Source organism: Rhipicephalus sanguineus, chromosome 3, assembly GCF_013339695.2.
Source record: "Rhipicephalus sanguineus isolate Rsan-2018 chromosome 3, BIME_Rsan_1.4, whole genome shotgun sequence".
Classification (NCBI taxonomy): Eukaryota; Metazoa; Arthropoda; class Arachnida; order Ixodida; family Ixodidae; genus Rhipicephalus; species Rhipicephalus sanguineus.
Genome location: NC_051178.1, coordinates 63,110,745 through 63,126,238, shown reverse-complemented (window position 1 = coordinate 63,126,238; position 15,494 = coordinate 63,110,745). Strand labels below are relative to the sequence as shown.

At 47.4% G+C, this 15,494-nt stretch overlaps 1 protein-coding gene across 4 annotated transcripts in view; it reads left to right on the top strand.

Annotated features, from left to right (window-relative positions):
* The window catches only part of LOC119386681 (protein dachsous-like), a 273,978-nt gene that overhangs the window by 233,667 nt on the left and 24,817 nt on the right, over window positions 1–15,494 (top strand). For 2 of the 4 annotated variants that reach the window (XM_037653972.2, XM_049413216.1), the window contains 4 exons: window positions 7,268–7,360; window positions 11,867–11,974; window positions 13,736–13,837; window positions 15,057–15,182. In XM_037653972.2, coding sequence (XP_037509900.1) covers window positions 7,268–7,360; window positions 11,867–11,974; window positions 13,736–13,837; window positions 15,057–15,182 — 429 coding nt within the window. The remainder of the gene's footprint in view (window positions 1–7,267; window positions 7,361–11,866; window positions 11,975–13,735; window positions 13,838–15,056; window positions 15,183–15,494) is intronic. The other 2 variants (XM_049413215.1, XM_049413214.1) reach the window with 2 other exon arrangements.

The following is a 15,494-nucleotide window of genomic DNA, read 5'->3' as shown; positions in this document are numbered from 1 at the left end:
CATCTCAGAACCCTCCAATGCGACCTCTTGATCTTCGGCCCCGTGCTCAGCGTCCAGAAAATCGGCTGCAGATGCGCAAGTCATTGTTTAGATACGTTGAATAAAAAACGTACAGGGTCCCTTATGCATTCGTTAAAGATGACTAGAAGGCGAAAGCCATCGTCTTCTTGTCAGTCGATGTACTGATTCTCCCGCGCCCCCCTCCAAAAGCGTTCTGCACCTAACGCGGTTTTGCACGGCCTCCGTGACCGATCACGGAGGCAATGCAAATCGACCATGACGTGTGAATACATCATCATGTGACGTCACATTACGTGACGTCATAATGACGCTACATATTTTGGCGATCTGTGACGTCATGATGTCGTCATATGGTGACACCATCACGTGATGTTTAATTTTTGCATCACTCGTGTTGACGCTGCCGACGCGGGACGCCGACGGGCAACCTTCCCATTTGATGAGGCATGCATTGCTTCATAAGCTACATAAATTTTGCATCGCCTCCGTGATCGGCCCACCGGCCAACCCCATGTATTTCTTGGAGCCTCATTTATTTACGTGGGAAAGATGCCACCCTGTTGGCGTTAGACAGGACAGTGCTGTTAAAATTGCTGGGGTACACGCCAAATAATTACTATCCTGTTTTGCGGCTGCTGGTTGCTGCAATACCTTCTATTTTATTCACCGCTATTTCAAGTTCATGTGGGTCCTAGTTCACAGCCGACGTTTGCAGAACAAGTCCGGCAAACGTTACTGTATTTGCTTTCTTTTCCTAGGCGTCGCATGCTACTACATGCTCGGTCTCGTAGACTGGTTCTCCTTCCACCAGCAATCTCGAAGTGGTGAAGCTTTGGTCTATGAATTTGTTGATGACAGAGAGCGGCAAGTTCACTGGAATGCAAACGGAACGATAATTAAGGAGCATTAAAAAAAGGCGTCGCATTTGCCCACGTTTTGTGTGAGCACCAAACGAAACGAATGCGCTGAATAAAGAAACAGAAGCAGCGGCATTTGCCCGCTGAGAAGACCGATCAATACGCAGTGCGAGACAACTTGTCAAATGACATTGAAACGTACCCGAATTTAGACCGAAAAAGAAAAAAAAAAACACTGAAACGTCGGGACGGCAGATCACAAAGTTGCCATGCGCACCGAAGCCGCAGTTGTAAGGAAATTGTTTTTGAACTGCTCTGATAGCGTCCGCGCAACAGTAGTCTTTTGTTTATTCACAAATTCTCATATTTTGCGGCCTAAAGTTCAGAGCGCGGTGCCAAAACGCGCTCGTAGCAAAAGCGAAACCATCAGTACGAACATACATGCAGACGCTCATACATGCAGAGGCACCGTCAGTCATCGCGAACCCGTGCGATCGCTAGCTCGAGGCTTCTTTCTGTTATGCTCCGTTTGGTTATACAGGCAGTCTACTCTAACGAGATATTTCACATAGTTTGCACTCAGCGAGTGACTACCTTTCACGCAAGAAGCCGGTTCAGGGGTCTCCAACGCGGTGACAGCGTGAAGCGGGTGCTCGCTTTTCTGCAAAGAGACAGCGACTGTACACTATCTTGTGCTTTCAGTTCGTCTAAAATGATTATTTCGACAGTAAAGAACACAGTTCATTTCGAAAGTACTGACAGAAATGCCCTGGAGGGCTTCCGCGAGGTGTTTTTGTAGAGCGCCGACAGCAAAACCTATGGGGAGCGCGCTGGCGGTATCCTGCCTAGCACGCAATCGAGGCGCGTCCGACAAAGGGCGACTCCGTAACTCCTCGAGGCCAATATGGTTTGTTTACTCTGGTTGGACGAGCTACCTACTTCGCAGGTTTCGTTATTTTGGCTCGTACAAAGTGGACGCCGACTATAGCGCACGTTATGCGAACTGTAATGAAATCGACGTCATTCTCAGTGTGGTCAACGTTTTCTGTGCTTGCATTTATTTTCATTCCATTAATTTTCAACATTCCGTATGAAGTCTACATTACCGACGTGATCTCATTCTGTTTATTATAGCGAAGCTGTTTTAGCATACCCTGGGTCGTCGTCGTCGTCGTCTTCGCAGTATAGTAGTAGTAGTAGTAGTAATAGTAGTAGTAGTAGTAGTAGTAGTAGTAGTAGTAGTAGTAGTAGTAGTAGTAGTAGTAGCAGTAGTTGTTGTTGTGGTGGTCGTAATGGTGGTGGTAGGCGCCACTCAGGTCACGTTACCAGAGGGGGGAGTGAAAAAAATAAATAAATATCGCGAAATTATGATGATGACGCTCAAAATGCGAGTATAAGCTCTCTCAGTCTACTCTCCCATACACTCGCGCGCTAGCAGCTTTGCTGTCCAACGGTTTTTCACGGCGTGTAACTGCCTGATTTTATAAAATTTAATTACAATGTGCGATCTCAGGGCTCAGGTAGAAATAAGCGACACCGTTCGTTAACGAGCATTCTTGTCCAACTCACTCTTCCTCTGCCGGCTTCGTGTATCAAAACATTCCGGGCATCTTTTGTTCCGCGAGTTCCGCCGCCCGCCGACGGCCGATGCTGCGATAGACGGACGAGGAGATTCCGCCTCCTTCTTCCGTCCCCCGTGAAAACACGGCGACCGCTGCGACGACAGGGGTCCCTGAGAACGCAATGACCGGCGACGTCTCCGCTGGCGTCCTATGCATCGACCCCCTCCCTGCACGAGGCCCCCTCGCTTCTTGTCTCTCACGCCGTTCGTGACACTTCCTATCGCGTGCGTCCCCTAGAGAGGAGCGAGAAACAGGCAATTGCCGGGCGCGGGACGTCCGATGAAGGAACACCAAAAGCTAGAATGGACGCAACCATGTACAATGAGAACGCCCCAAGGAAAGAAGCGGCTCCAGCATGGATTACTATAGTTTTCTTTTTGCATGTCTTGCTTTCTGGGTGTCCCTGCCGACATTTGTTTGCAGTAATAGCGCTGCAAGGGACACTGCGCAAGTTACGTTGATGTGAGCCGTTTGGCGAGTGCAGAACAAATCCTTACCTAATGTTCTTAAATAAATGTAGAGGAAATATCCATAGCGATCTGGTTCTATGTCTTATAGAACCGAATCGGAATGCCGTTATCCTAACCAGGCCACAAGTCCACAGACTTTGTCAGGCACAGCCGCCAGCAATACTGGCGGCTGTGCCTGATTGATTTTACCGCGTTAGAGTTAGGATAATATAACATTAACATACTGGGGTTTTACGTCCTAAGACCACTATATGATTATGAGGGACGCCGTAGTGGAGGGCTCCGGAAACGTGCGCCTCGGTGGACCACTGGTTACGGTGCCCGGCTGCTGGCCCGAAGGTCGCGGGTTCGATTCCGGCCGTGACGGCCGCATTTCGGTGGAGGCGAAATGCTATAGGTCCGTGTACTGTGCGATGTCAGCGCTCTCCACTTCGGCGTCTCTCATAATCATATCGTGGTTTTGAGACGTAAGACCCCAGATATTATTATTAGGGCTCCGGAAATTTCGACCACCTGAGGTTCTTTACGTGCACCTAGTTAAAGTGAGGAAATTATTGACAGATACCAACTTGAACGCAAAAAAAAAAAAAAACACATCGACCACTAGCGCGAGTATCCAGACGGCACTTTTGGAAGGACTTCGTAGTCCAGCGTACTATCAATATGCATAAACGTTGCAACGCTAAGATACCTTCAGGCATGTGAAGGAGGATGCAATTGTGAGGTGCCATCGATATTTCTGTCGATAGATGCAGTCTCCTACCCCCTGTGACGAGTGCATTGCCCGATGTTAGAGAAGAGGACCGGGTCGTGTTTCGACGTCCACACGGTTTTGACACCCCGTCGAGAAAAAAAACATGACTGATCTCTCTGTCATAGGAATCGGTATAACACGAAAGTGACACGTGTCTTCACAGAAGTACTGCTTATTGTGTAGTGATATATGAGAGCTTGTACAATGTCTATTCGTGTTTGGCAGCTATAGCTCCGTTTGACATGGATGCACCCATGTTGACAGCATGTCTCTATCGCGACAACTAACGCCCATGATCATGCTTAAACCGTTGCGCACGGTAGCTGAAGGTGTGAACACATATTTGGACACAGCGAATCGTGAATATGCGTAAGGATGATATCAACAAGCTCATAATCAACATTGGTACCCGGTATGCACTTCTTCAAAGCGTCGTCAATTAAGGAGAGAAACGGCACGGTGTGCGCTTTCTAGTAAAGGGTAGCCGACGCCTGTGCTCATGCATACATAACACACACTGCGCTTCAGCAACACGGGAGGTAGAGGTTCGTAGCCTGAGCCGCAAACGCGTGCGTCCCGCTGGCCTCTGTCTCGCAGGCGCTGCTCTCGCTCCACCAAGGCACGACATTCGCCCGTCGAACTAGCGTCCTTTCTGCAACGCATATTGCAGCAGTTTTGTTAGTCGGTGCTCTCGCAATTGAAGCAGTCGGCGGCGGAGAAATCCCGTTGGTGCCCGTGGGAGCTGCACTATTGGCACTACTTCGATGAGCCGACGCACGCAAACACGAAGCCAAAGGCAAAGAACGTAACTGCGTCGGGTGCCTCGGCGACGCCAGCGCGGCCAGTCTACCGCTCTGGTATCGAGACGCTTTAACCATGACCTCCGATATCGCGTGCAATCTCGGAGTAAGCGCTAGTAAGTGTCGAGCGTGAAACATTACTTCTTTTCACATCTCACAGACGGCGGCACCGCCCCGCTCCGCCCGCCGCGAAAGAGAATGTGTGAAAGATATATAAGGCGCGTTCGCGCCGTGCTTAGCATCTCCCGAGTTAGCTTAGTCGGTAGTGCGTCGGGCGCTTGCCGTCGCGGTCGCAACGTCGTGGGTTCGATTCCTAGCGGGGTACCTTTTTCTTGGTTTTTCTTTCTTTCTCATTCGTTGGCGTCCATTTTATCAACGTCATATCCGTGACGGATGTACTTGGTGGACCCCGGCATAAAACACTTTCGTGTTAAAAACCCGTTGTTGCGCGGAAGTTGCCACACTGTATCGAAGCCGTGCCAGATCCCTTCCTGTACCAGCGGGGAACGAGGTGTATGAGAAACGCGTGTACACTGATGAGACAGACGATACACCGCAGGCGGACGTCGCTGAAGAAAAAAAAAAAACTAAAATATACATTTCGACCATCAGGATTCATGGGGTGCTGTTAATAGTTGTTATGCACTTCAATTCATGGTGGCCAGAGCAAACAAGACACAGAAGAAACTACACAACAATGTCTACAGTACAGTGTCTTGTTTGCTGTGGCCATCATAAGTACATTCCAACTCGCCCAGTTTGCTACCTTCACTCGCAACGATGTGGGATACCCAACAAGGCTGAACTTGCCTAATCATCGTGCTTTTCTTTCATCGTCGCTATCTTCCTGTCTTTATCTCATTGAGCAACGCGATACACTGCACGGCGCGCTTCCCTGCAATGCGTGCACAGCTGTATTGAAATGCATTAAAAGCATGGAGACAGTTTCGCTTAGTATAGTCTGGCACGATCATGCCCGCGAATGCACACATTGGGAGAAGGATTGTCTGTTGCGGTGGGAACGATAAAAAAAGCGGAGTGAATTAAACGATATGTCGCAGTTGTATGCCAATCTGATCAAACTATGCATTGTGTACAGTTAACCTACATGCGACTGTTCACGTTCTTTAGTAACCTAACATCCGCTTGTTGGCGGTTTTAAAATCGCAGCCGATCCAATGCGCTCTGTTCGAATCTACATACGGCGAAACTTGCTCGTAGCGTGTACAACTACACTCTAAGAAAAAAAAATAGAGTATTTGTGACTCCTTTCTGAGAGTCCTGACTTGACACGTATGTGACTCTCTTTAAAGAGACTCTGGAGGGTCACACGACTCTCCGAAGAGAGTATAATGATCTATAAAGATAGTTCACGTATCTCTTTGCAGAGAGTCATACGTGGCAAGCCACAACTGTGCAAAAAAGAGTCAAATGACTCTTCTTTTTTTCTTAGAGTATATTTCGGTGCTGCCACGCGGGCGGCGTTGCTGGGCTACGTAATGAATTTTAACTCCCACACGCCACAGTGGTCTAGTGGTCATGGTGCTCCAATGCTGACCCGAACGTCGCGGCATCGAATCCCGGCCGCGGCGGCCGCATTTTTGATGGAGGCGAAAATGCTTGAGGCCCGTGTGATTAGATTTAGGCGCACGTTAAAGAACCCCAGGTGGTCGAAATTTCCGGAGCCCTCCACAACGGCGTCCCTCATGATCATATCGTGGTTTTGGGACGTTAAACCCCAACAAATATTATTATTAATTTTAACTGCCTTATTAGTTCAAACTTCCGGCTCGCATCCAAAGAGGAGAGAGAAATAGACAATAAAATTTTCTTGATGCACACGCGGAGATGAAAAAGCGCTGCTGAGATGCAAGAATTACGAATTACACTGGCTAACTAATCGGGCTTACAAGCTGTACATTCCAATGAGATGTACGCAAACTACATTTTCCTTTTATAATAACTAGCAATTAGGTTCTGAATAAAATGTGGTGTTCAAAACGTTCTGCGTGGCACTTACTGTTGCCGTATCTCGACCTCGCTTTAAACGCCGCACTGAAGCCATTACGGACCTCAATTAACAATTTCGCTGCAAAGCGGCAAAAAGCCTTACGAGGCAAGACAATGGAAAACTCAAATATTGCAGGTTGTTCGGGCTGTTAGGAGGTTAACTTATCAGAATACGACGCGTACCATATTGCTGAATGATACGCCGGTGAACCGACTGCCGCGGTTTTCGGTAGTTCGCAGCGACATCAAATAGGTGTTGATACCACCGAACCACAAGCGCAACATTTTCTTATCGACATTGGAAGCCAGTATCTTTACGCAGACTAAACGACGTTGTGAGGTTTTGGTGCTTGTTGAATAGCCGTATTCTACGTGCGTATTCGGTAGATATTTATATATATTACCGTCAGTTTGTCAATGAAAGTGAAAGGATACTGCTGCTCATCGTTCGGCTAGTTATGGCCGCCGGAGCCAGCTTAACTGCTGTTATTTCGCATTTAATGCAGTCGTCACTACTGATCAAAGCAAAGCGATCCTGAGAATTTGGATGGCACACGATGTGGGCTCAAAGGAAATGAATGTGTCGCCATGCAGGCTACAACAAAGCAATCATTTGTAAGCTGTGGCAAATTTTGGTGGCTTCGTTCACTTGTGACACGTTTGATAAGTGCATAAAAACTCGCTTGTGACCTGCCTCCTTATGCTGTAATTTTTTTTTTCTTTCCAATCGCAGAGCATCACTGTGCCGGTCCGAATCATCGTGACGGATGCCAATGACAACGCTCCGGAATTCCAAGGCACCCCTTACTTCCTCAACATCAGTGAGGTATGTCACATGCTGTATCAATTGCTTGCTCTTCTATACGATTTATTGTTATCCCGTCTACAAATAGCATTAAAAGTCATCGCTCAAGTGAGATCGACCATTAACGAGTTTTTGTCCGAGCGACAGATATTCTTGCATATTGCAAGCAACGACTTGAATAATTGACCTAAAAATATCATCATCATGACACTAATTTATGACGTCAAGTTGAAAATGCAGTTATTATAGAGATTATCTTGGGGGGAACGATATTTGCCGTTGTGGCATAATTCCCCCCCCCCCTTTTTTTTTTCGTGCGGAGGGGGTGCACAAAGCTCCTGACATATACTCAGGATCCCTTCGGAATTTTTATGAAACAAAAAATATTTCCAATAACCTTCCTTCTATAACCACACTATTTGCAGTAGTTTCGCTAGGAGGCATGTGAACTTCTCCCGACGCTAAGGATAACTATGACGCTTATGTGATCGCTCCTGGCTGCTCTACATTCGTAGCGATCAAACGTAAGAAAGGAACGCAGTTACGAACGTTGCAGAGCTTCCGTGTCTTGGAGCACGCTTGTTCATCGTAACGCGACGTCGAAGCTTCCAACACGCAAAACTTGTTCCGAGCTTTATTGGCCTGCGTCAAATGACCCCGTGTCTTGTAGGTGGCCTACAAGGGGTATATAATTATTCCCGTTGGCTGTAAATTACCTTCGTGTAAATAATGACGCCCTGCTGCGCCCGACGCGTACTCATTGGGAACCCGCGTCCAGCAAAGCCGCCCAGCTTGCTCAATTTCATGCCAACGCCCTGTCACCTGAGTGTATCGATGCATAAGCCATGTGCCAACGGTAACGCAAGGCCGTCGCTATGCATATTGAATGCCGTTAGTGTCGCGCGCAGGGCTGACATCGTTAAGCTGTCTTTCTTTTTAATTTATTTATTGCGTGCGTCCAGCAGCTGCCAAGAGTTCATTATTGTGCTGGGATTTCTCTTTACGCATACGTAAGCAAGCGCCGAAGTCCCGGACAAACTCACAAATCGCCGAGAGAGCGGCCTTCCTCGAAAGCGCATGCGTGCAACATGAAGATATGCCACCAGCAAGCGGGGTGGCGCCCTGATTAACGCCCCTTTGTTTGCGCTGCGCATTGATCACGAAGCACAGACCACGCGTGCGAGAAAGTTGCTGCCCGTACCGCGCCTTTTCGTGATCGTGGAGTCCGTTGCTTTGGGCTGCTTCAGTGCCGGTCAGGTTGAAAGGAAGTCTATGTTGCGCAGAAGTGTACACCAGGCACAATGGAAAGGCGTAGACCGAACGTGCCGTGGTCGCGCGCGTAATTATTTTACCGTACTCGCTTGTCCTTGCCAGAGAACTGCCGCAGACTGGAACTCCTTTACTGGTTGTTCCTGTCCACGTCATTGTCCTTTTGGCCCGCTGTCGAGTACTGGGTATGCGTGTGGAGACTTCCCTCGGCATCGAGAGAAAGGACATCGCACGGAGAGGCGTGTGCGTTCAGCCGTGTCTTCGAGTCGCACGTAAAGGTCTGCGTGCAGCGATCCGGCTGTCGGTGCAGCTCGAGATCGGGCCTTCCGCGAGCGTCGCACGCTCTGAGGTGTCGCATCGCTTCCGCCTCGAGCCTATGGTGCTATATGGAGCACGTTGTCATCGTCAACGACTTTCTACGCTTCCGAAATATCGATTTCATTCGCCTGTACCACGTTAACAATAATATCTGGGGTTTTACGTGCCAAAACTACGATATGATTAGGAGGCACGCGTAGTGGAGGGCTCCGGAAATTTTGACCATCTGGTGGTCTTTAAAGTGAACTGATATCGCACAGTAAACGGGCCTCTAGCATTTCGCCTTCATCGAAATGCGACCGCCGCGGCCGGGATCGAGCGCCTTCACCACGTTGGCACTAATCATGGTATAGTGCCAACTATACATACGTATAGTATGTACGTATAGTATGTATAGTATGTGTACATATAGCTAATTATAGAAATCATTGTGTTGATTATAAGCGCTTGACGCGCATCCAGTAAAATAAAAATAACAATAATAATAAAACAAAGAATTCCGAGGACAACATACTTCATTACTTCTTGTTCAACCATCCGCTGAGTCTTCTTCAAAAGTGCAGAACCTTTACTAAACTTCATGCAAAAGAAACCGTGAAGAAATTCAATGAGAGCTCAAGACTATTAATAAAGCTTCACCAACCAACCCTTTGTCTAAGCTTATAATGCATTAGCCCTGAATAGAGATCTTCGCTGGCGTGAGCGTTGATCTGGTAAATTCCGCCAGGTGGACTTGGTCGATATGCGTGGTCGACAGAGTCAGTCACTGGGCGGTAAGGGTTCTCAGGATTGAATGAAGCGTGAATTACGCGCTGTTGGAGTAATAATGTTGGTAATTCGAGCGTTAGGGTGTCCTCTTCCCCGATGACACAGCTCGTGTTTTCAATCAATACTCCGAGGAGCAGCTCAGAATGGCGTTGGTGTTAGCAGTATGTTCACTTGCGCTCGTCGTATGATCGAATGTGCTGCTCTCGTGCTGACGAGCTATTGTCGTGTTAGTCATGATCTCCTGTTAAGCTTGGCTGTATATCGGCCTGAAAAACAAGCAATTTGAGCAGCAGCCTTAGATAACGTAACCAAATTTAGGAACACTAGGTGACAACGACAACATCGTCGGAACAAACGTGCACGGGGGAGCAAAGCGTACGGTCGCAACCAAAAGTACAGACGCGTAACAGGGCACATGCCGCAAACAAAACCGACAAAACGAGGCAGTACTCGCTTGCATTGGAGGGTATGCGTAACCAAGGGAGCAATGACGTCATGGCTTACCGTTATTTGCAGCAAATAAACGCGCTCTGGTGACGTCATGCTGGAATGGACATGTCCACTTGGTGGAAAGCGGCAGTATAGCTCCTCCGACGACCATTCAGCGCTTCATTCTTGACTTTGATGATATTCAGGAACGTTTTTGGGAGCGCCAAAATGAAAAGCAGGGAAGTTGGCAGGTCGCATGTGACTTTAAGCCCTAGCTTGGTGTAAGCGGAACTGCACAGTAATATATAAAGGAAGAGGATGACAAGAGATTTGCACGTGCGCACAACATCGTTCGTTGCTCTAGCAAAGCCGGTCTCTGAAGGTCGCGGGTTCGATTCCAACCGCGGCGGTCGCATTTCTATAGAGACGAAATGCTAGAGGCCCATTTGTTGTGCATGTCAGTGCACCAGATGGTCGAAATTTCCGGAGCCCTCCACTACGGCGCGGCTCATAATGATGTCGTGGTTTTGGCACGTAAAACACCACAAATTATTAATCAAAGCCAGTCTGAGAGATCATTAGAGAAAGTGGATAGCCTGTGGCAGAAGTTATGAACAAGTGATTTTGTGAACTCAGCCCCACATGGTCTCTTAGGAACCCCCATTTAAGAAACACTATATAAGCAGACGTGCAGTCTGTTAATCTTTAACCTGTTACATGTATATAGAGACATCGTCAACGATAGACAGCCTGCGAATAATTATTCTCAATAACTTTCAGTAAGTCATTAAGTGTGCTTGCCATTTTATGTGTTTACGCTACTTTCCATAGAGGCCAGCTTACGAGGCGCAGCGTTTATGGGGAAATAAAATGAAATGCTAGGTTAATGGGAGAGTTATTTCTTTTTTCCTTCTTCAGTATCTTTGTGACGTTTCCAGAATGATCTCCCTAGCATACTTTGTGCACTGCGCAGGGGTTAGGAGCCTGTATTCGCAAAAACATGATTACGCAAGAATCGATCGTTAGAGTGACTTTCAGCTACTACTAATTATAGACCTATTATTTATTAGCCAAGGCCTTCCGCAAGTCGGGAAGAGCACCTGCAAAAGAAAAGTTTTTTTGTGAATTTGCTCCCACTTCTTTGGAACGTACTTGTCGCAACGAATAAGCAAAAAACCGCGCCTGCAGCGAAAGCGTGGAAGCGCTCACTCGTCATTCCAGGTAATGAAGCCACGCATCGCTACCGAGACGGACTACAACGCGCGCCGCTTTCGCGATGCGCGCAGTTCGGTTCAGCCACGCGCGCCAGCTTTTCAGCCCAAAGAAGCAGGTGGCGGTCAAGTGATGGGGAGGCTGAACGCTTTCCGACAAAACACGGAAGCCGTTCTGCGCATCGCCTTCGTCTCCTTTCTTGGACACATACAAAAGAGCCTTTCTTTTTTTTTTTTGTCTGCGTCAAATCACTGCAAAAGGAATGGCGCACTTTCCTCCTGGTAGCTAGGAAGCGTTGTGATGAAAGTACAAGAAGAAGCGTCACTTGCGTTTCGCTAGAGATGCCTTGCATAGCCAGGAAGTGCAGTGAAAGGACTCAAGCACCGTACATACTGGCCAGAAGAGAGCGCCCAGAACAAGGGGGTCATCCTCTGGAAGCGTATATAGACGTCAAAGGCACGGTGTAAGCATGACAGAACTTCTCTTTTTTTTTCTTTTTTTGCGCTTAGTTGTTTTTTCTTCGTTTTGCAGAGTACTGTGCCCGGTACGACAGTCATGCAAGGCATTCGAGCCGTGGACAAAGACCAGCCTGGTCCCTTCAGCACGGTCGAGTACTACGTCGAGGACGGACCCTACTCGGCAAGTTTTGTGTCTGCTGTTGTCTCCCCCCCCCCTCCCTCTTTCTGTTGTTGCTTCGATATTACTTCGTTTTCCGCCTGTCTATTCTATTTTTTTCTCTCTGTTGATTAAGCCGCGGCTTTCACTTGTGCATTATCTTGACTTCAACACATTATGAACTTCATTCTGTACCTCGGTACGTACACGACAGCCTTTCTTTGCTGCCACAGCTTTTTATCCTTACTTTTATTTTTACATTCGATAAAAATGAGAAAGTGAAGATTACTGCGATGAACCTTGCCTCGGTCACAGCTGTGCTGCTATCGTTCTCGCTTACGAAAAATTTAACTGATAAAGCTTGGTCGTAAGTTTCGAATGAAAGACCGAACGTCAGCCTGGCACCTTCTTCGTGAGTACATAGAAATAATAAAAGGTAGTAATATTACTCCTGGAAAAGAGCAAGTTTTTCACGCTACGAAAATATAAAATACAATAAAGAGTGGTGCGTCGCTGCCTTCGTGCCTTTATTTGTTTACTTATACGAAGCATCGTCCGTTGCTACTTCTGCATGAAAAACACAGAATGAGGAAGCTAGCTCTGTTGGAGAAGCCGAGCACCTCTGCTGTTGTGTACACTGTGCCTTATTTCTTTTATATGCTGCGTATTTCTGCAATTTAGGTTCACATCACATTTAGTATATAAGGTGTGCCATTCAACGTCCACTGGTGCTGTTCGCCCACGATATCTGTTTATGGTCATAAGCTGTTTTCCGTTGTCCTCTGCGTTGCCACCTACATAGGGACGACGGCAGAGTTTTCAGTCTATAGAACTATAACACGTCATATCCACTGTACATGCGCAGGCAAATATTAGGTTGTGATAGTGTTATGCATGTTAATTAGTTCTCGACGAGAACCGTAGAATAGACGACTAGAGGTGAAAAAAAAATTGCGCATAAAACGAACAGGGGACAACCTTAAAACAGGACAAGCGCTACCTACACGAACTAGCCTTCTGCTTTCTGATTGGAGCTACGCCTATATACAGCGGTTTCGCGTGCAGTAAGTTTCTGGCTACGACCCTGTCAGTCTCCCACTGCAACGCTTGCCACGTTTCTAGAGTTGCTTTATGACGTTAAACCTCGTAACTGAAGCAGTCATCTAATAAACTTGCCTCTGGAGTAGGTAATCCCGCATTATTTATCACACAGTGTGTGTCAGCACGAGCGAGGCTTCTTTAAACACGAACTGCCAAACAGCTAGGTCATGCTGCTGCCAATGACGCTTGTTACAATGCCTCAATACCCCTGTTAACATAAGAAAGAGGACCATTGGACCGTATTGAAGAGATTTTCGGACGCAGACACTGTTCGTAAGAACAGCCAATGACAATGTTGAAGATATTAGCGTTGGCCAGCAGGTCAGAACGAAAGCTGACTTACGAAGTAAAAGCTTTGGAAATTTGTCCCCTGAAGCTCTTTTCTCAAAGCTTTTTTGCTCGCGAGTATTCTTTGACATCAGCCGAGTGAACACTCGCGAGCCGAGTGCTCGCGAGTGTTCTGTGACAATTTCCAGTTAGAAGACGTGAAACGTATTGTGAGCACAAGTTTCGTTGTTTGCTGTTTATATGTCTTCACCTGACTGTAGCACTTCCTCTTGATATTGTGTGTTTTGATGCGTGCGCTGCACAGTGTATCAGAAATAAGTATGACCAGGTGTTACTTTGACAGTGACGAGGGGCCGGGGTCACATTGCACCGTGCTTACATACTTGCTTACCGCAGCACCTTTTGGCGTTCGAAAACCGGCTGGAGGGTTCTCTGGTGCTCCAGGACAGGTTGGACCACGAGACACTTCCCAAGTTCACCGTCACTCTCAGGGCGCAGGTAAGCCACTATGCGCGACACTCTTTCCTACTCCACAAGCTCTTTGTGCCGGCGAAAAAAAAAAAGAAACAATGAATGAAACGCGTATGCATCGATCGAGCCTATCTATGCTTGAGCAAACGTTCAGAATAAAGAGGAAGCAGTAAATCGAAGACAGTATTACTACTAAATATAGATGGTACAGTCTTGGGGGCGGAGCCCTTGTGGACTGATGGTGACGAGGGACCCCTTGCAGTGAGAGACTATAGGGCGCGGGGGGGGGGGGGGGGGGGGTGGGGGGGGTAGCTAAATTAACACAACATGCAGCGTGAAATAGGCGCCTTTTATTTCTTCCTGGCAACGAATGGTCAAAGTAAAGTGCCACGCCAATTTAATCGCAACAGCTCGTCAATAAGGTGTGCAGTTTGCAGCCACACTCAGCCTTATTATAGCTATGTTTGCTCTCCATGTGTGCAAGCCTGGAAAAATACGCTGTCGTGCATATGTCGTAGAAAACTGCAACAAACGTTTTACAGCCATCCCATGGAGAAGGGGACAGATAAGTCAGCTCCGCCGCAATGAAAAATTGTTATGCGGTGAAGCATATTAAAAATCACAAGGGGCCGCTGTCACGGCACATAGTGTGCCTCCAAAAAACGAGTTTTTTTGTTGTTGTTGCTGTTTTTTTTATTATGCGTTTCGCGGACCCCTAACAATTGCTTCGCGAACCACCATTTGAGAAACTGTAGTGGATTTACGGCATTTTGGCAGTGCCTGCATGCAGAGGTAAAGGTTGTTGATGCGGGAAAGCCTCCGAACACGGAACAACGCCGCATCAACGTCATCTTGTTCCTTCAGCTGTGATAACAAGACAGTTATGCAGAAATGCGTTCCTTTGGCTCAATGCCGACTTCTATTGCAAGTAGAGTTATTTACTTACGCCCTGGCCGTAATTCTCAACATATGACGAGAGACTCAGCATTTCGCATCAAATCTCCTTCCTGCCCATGACCTCGCGTAACCTCCATATTATGATCCGGTAACATTTTTTTATCCCCGGAATCAACAAATCTTTTATTTTATGAGACATACCTCACTCTGTCGAGATTTCTGGAGAAATTGTTACTGTTGGGTGCAGGATCGTTTGAAAGCAACTGCAGAAAATTTCGAAAATTTCGAGAAGTATCCCTACCGTTACTCAAGAGTGTGACGGAATTCCTTGCCTTCTCCTATCGCGTAGGACCAAGGCAACCCACCACAGAGCTCTCACACCACCCTTGTGGTGGTGGTGCACGACGCTGACGATCAGAACCCCAGGTTCCTGGCCGAGAGGTACTTCGTCCAGCTGCACAACACCACCCGCGCGGTAAGATGGCTCGCTCTTCCTAAAGGACCTCTTATTGCCTTACTGTATCTTCACAGAAATGTGCGCCTCTGTTGTTCTTGTAATGAGTGTTGACGCCAAGTGGTGTTGTCTACTCCGTCTTCTCTTCTGTCCTGAGCCAGTCGCGTTGCGCCGTAATCCTACAGTATGCTATGCCAACAAGCCCAACATGCAAATTTGATAAACTGTGGGTGCTTGGAACGGCGCAGCTGTGAATCAAAACAGGGCTACAGAGATCGGATTAAAAAAACAAGAAACTTTTTTTTGTTAATAAGCGCTCCTTTTCATTGGTGA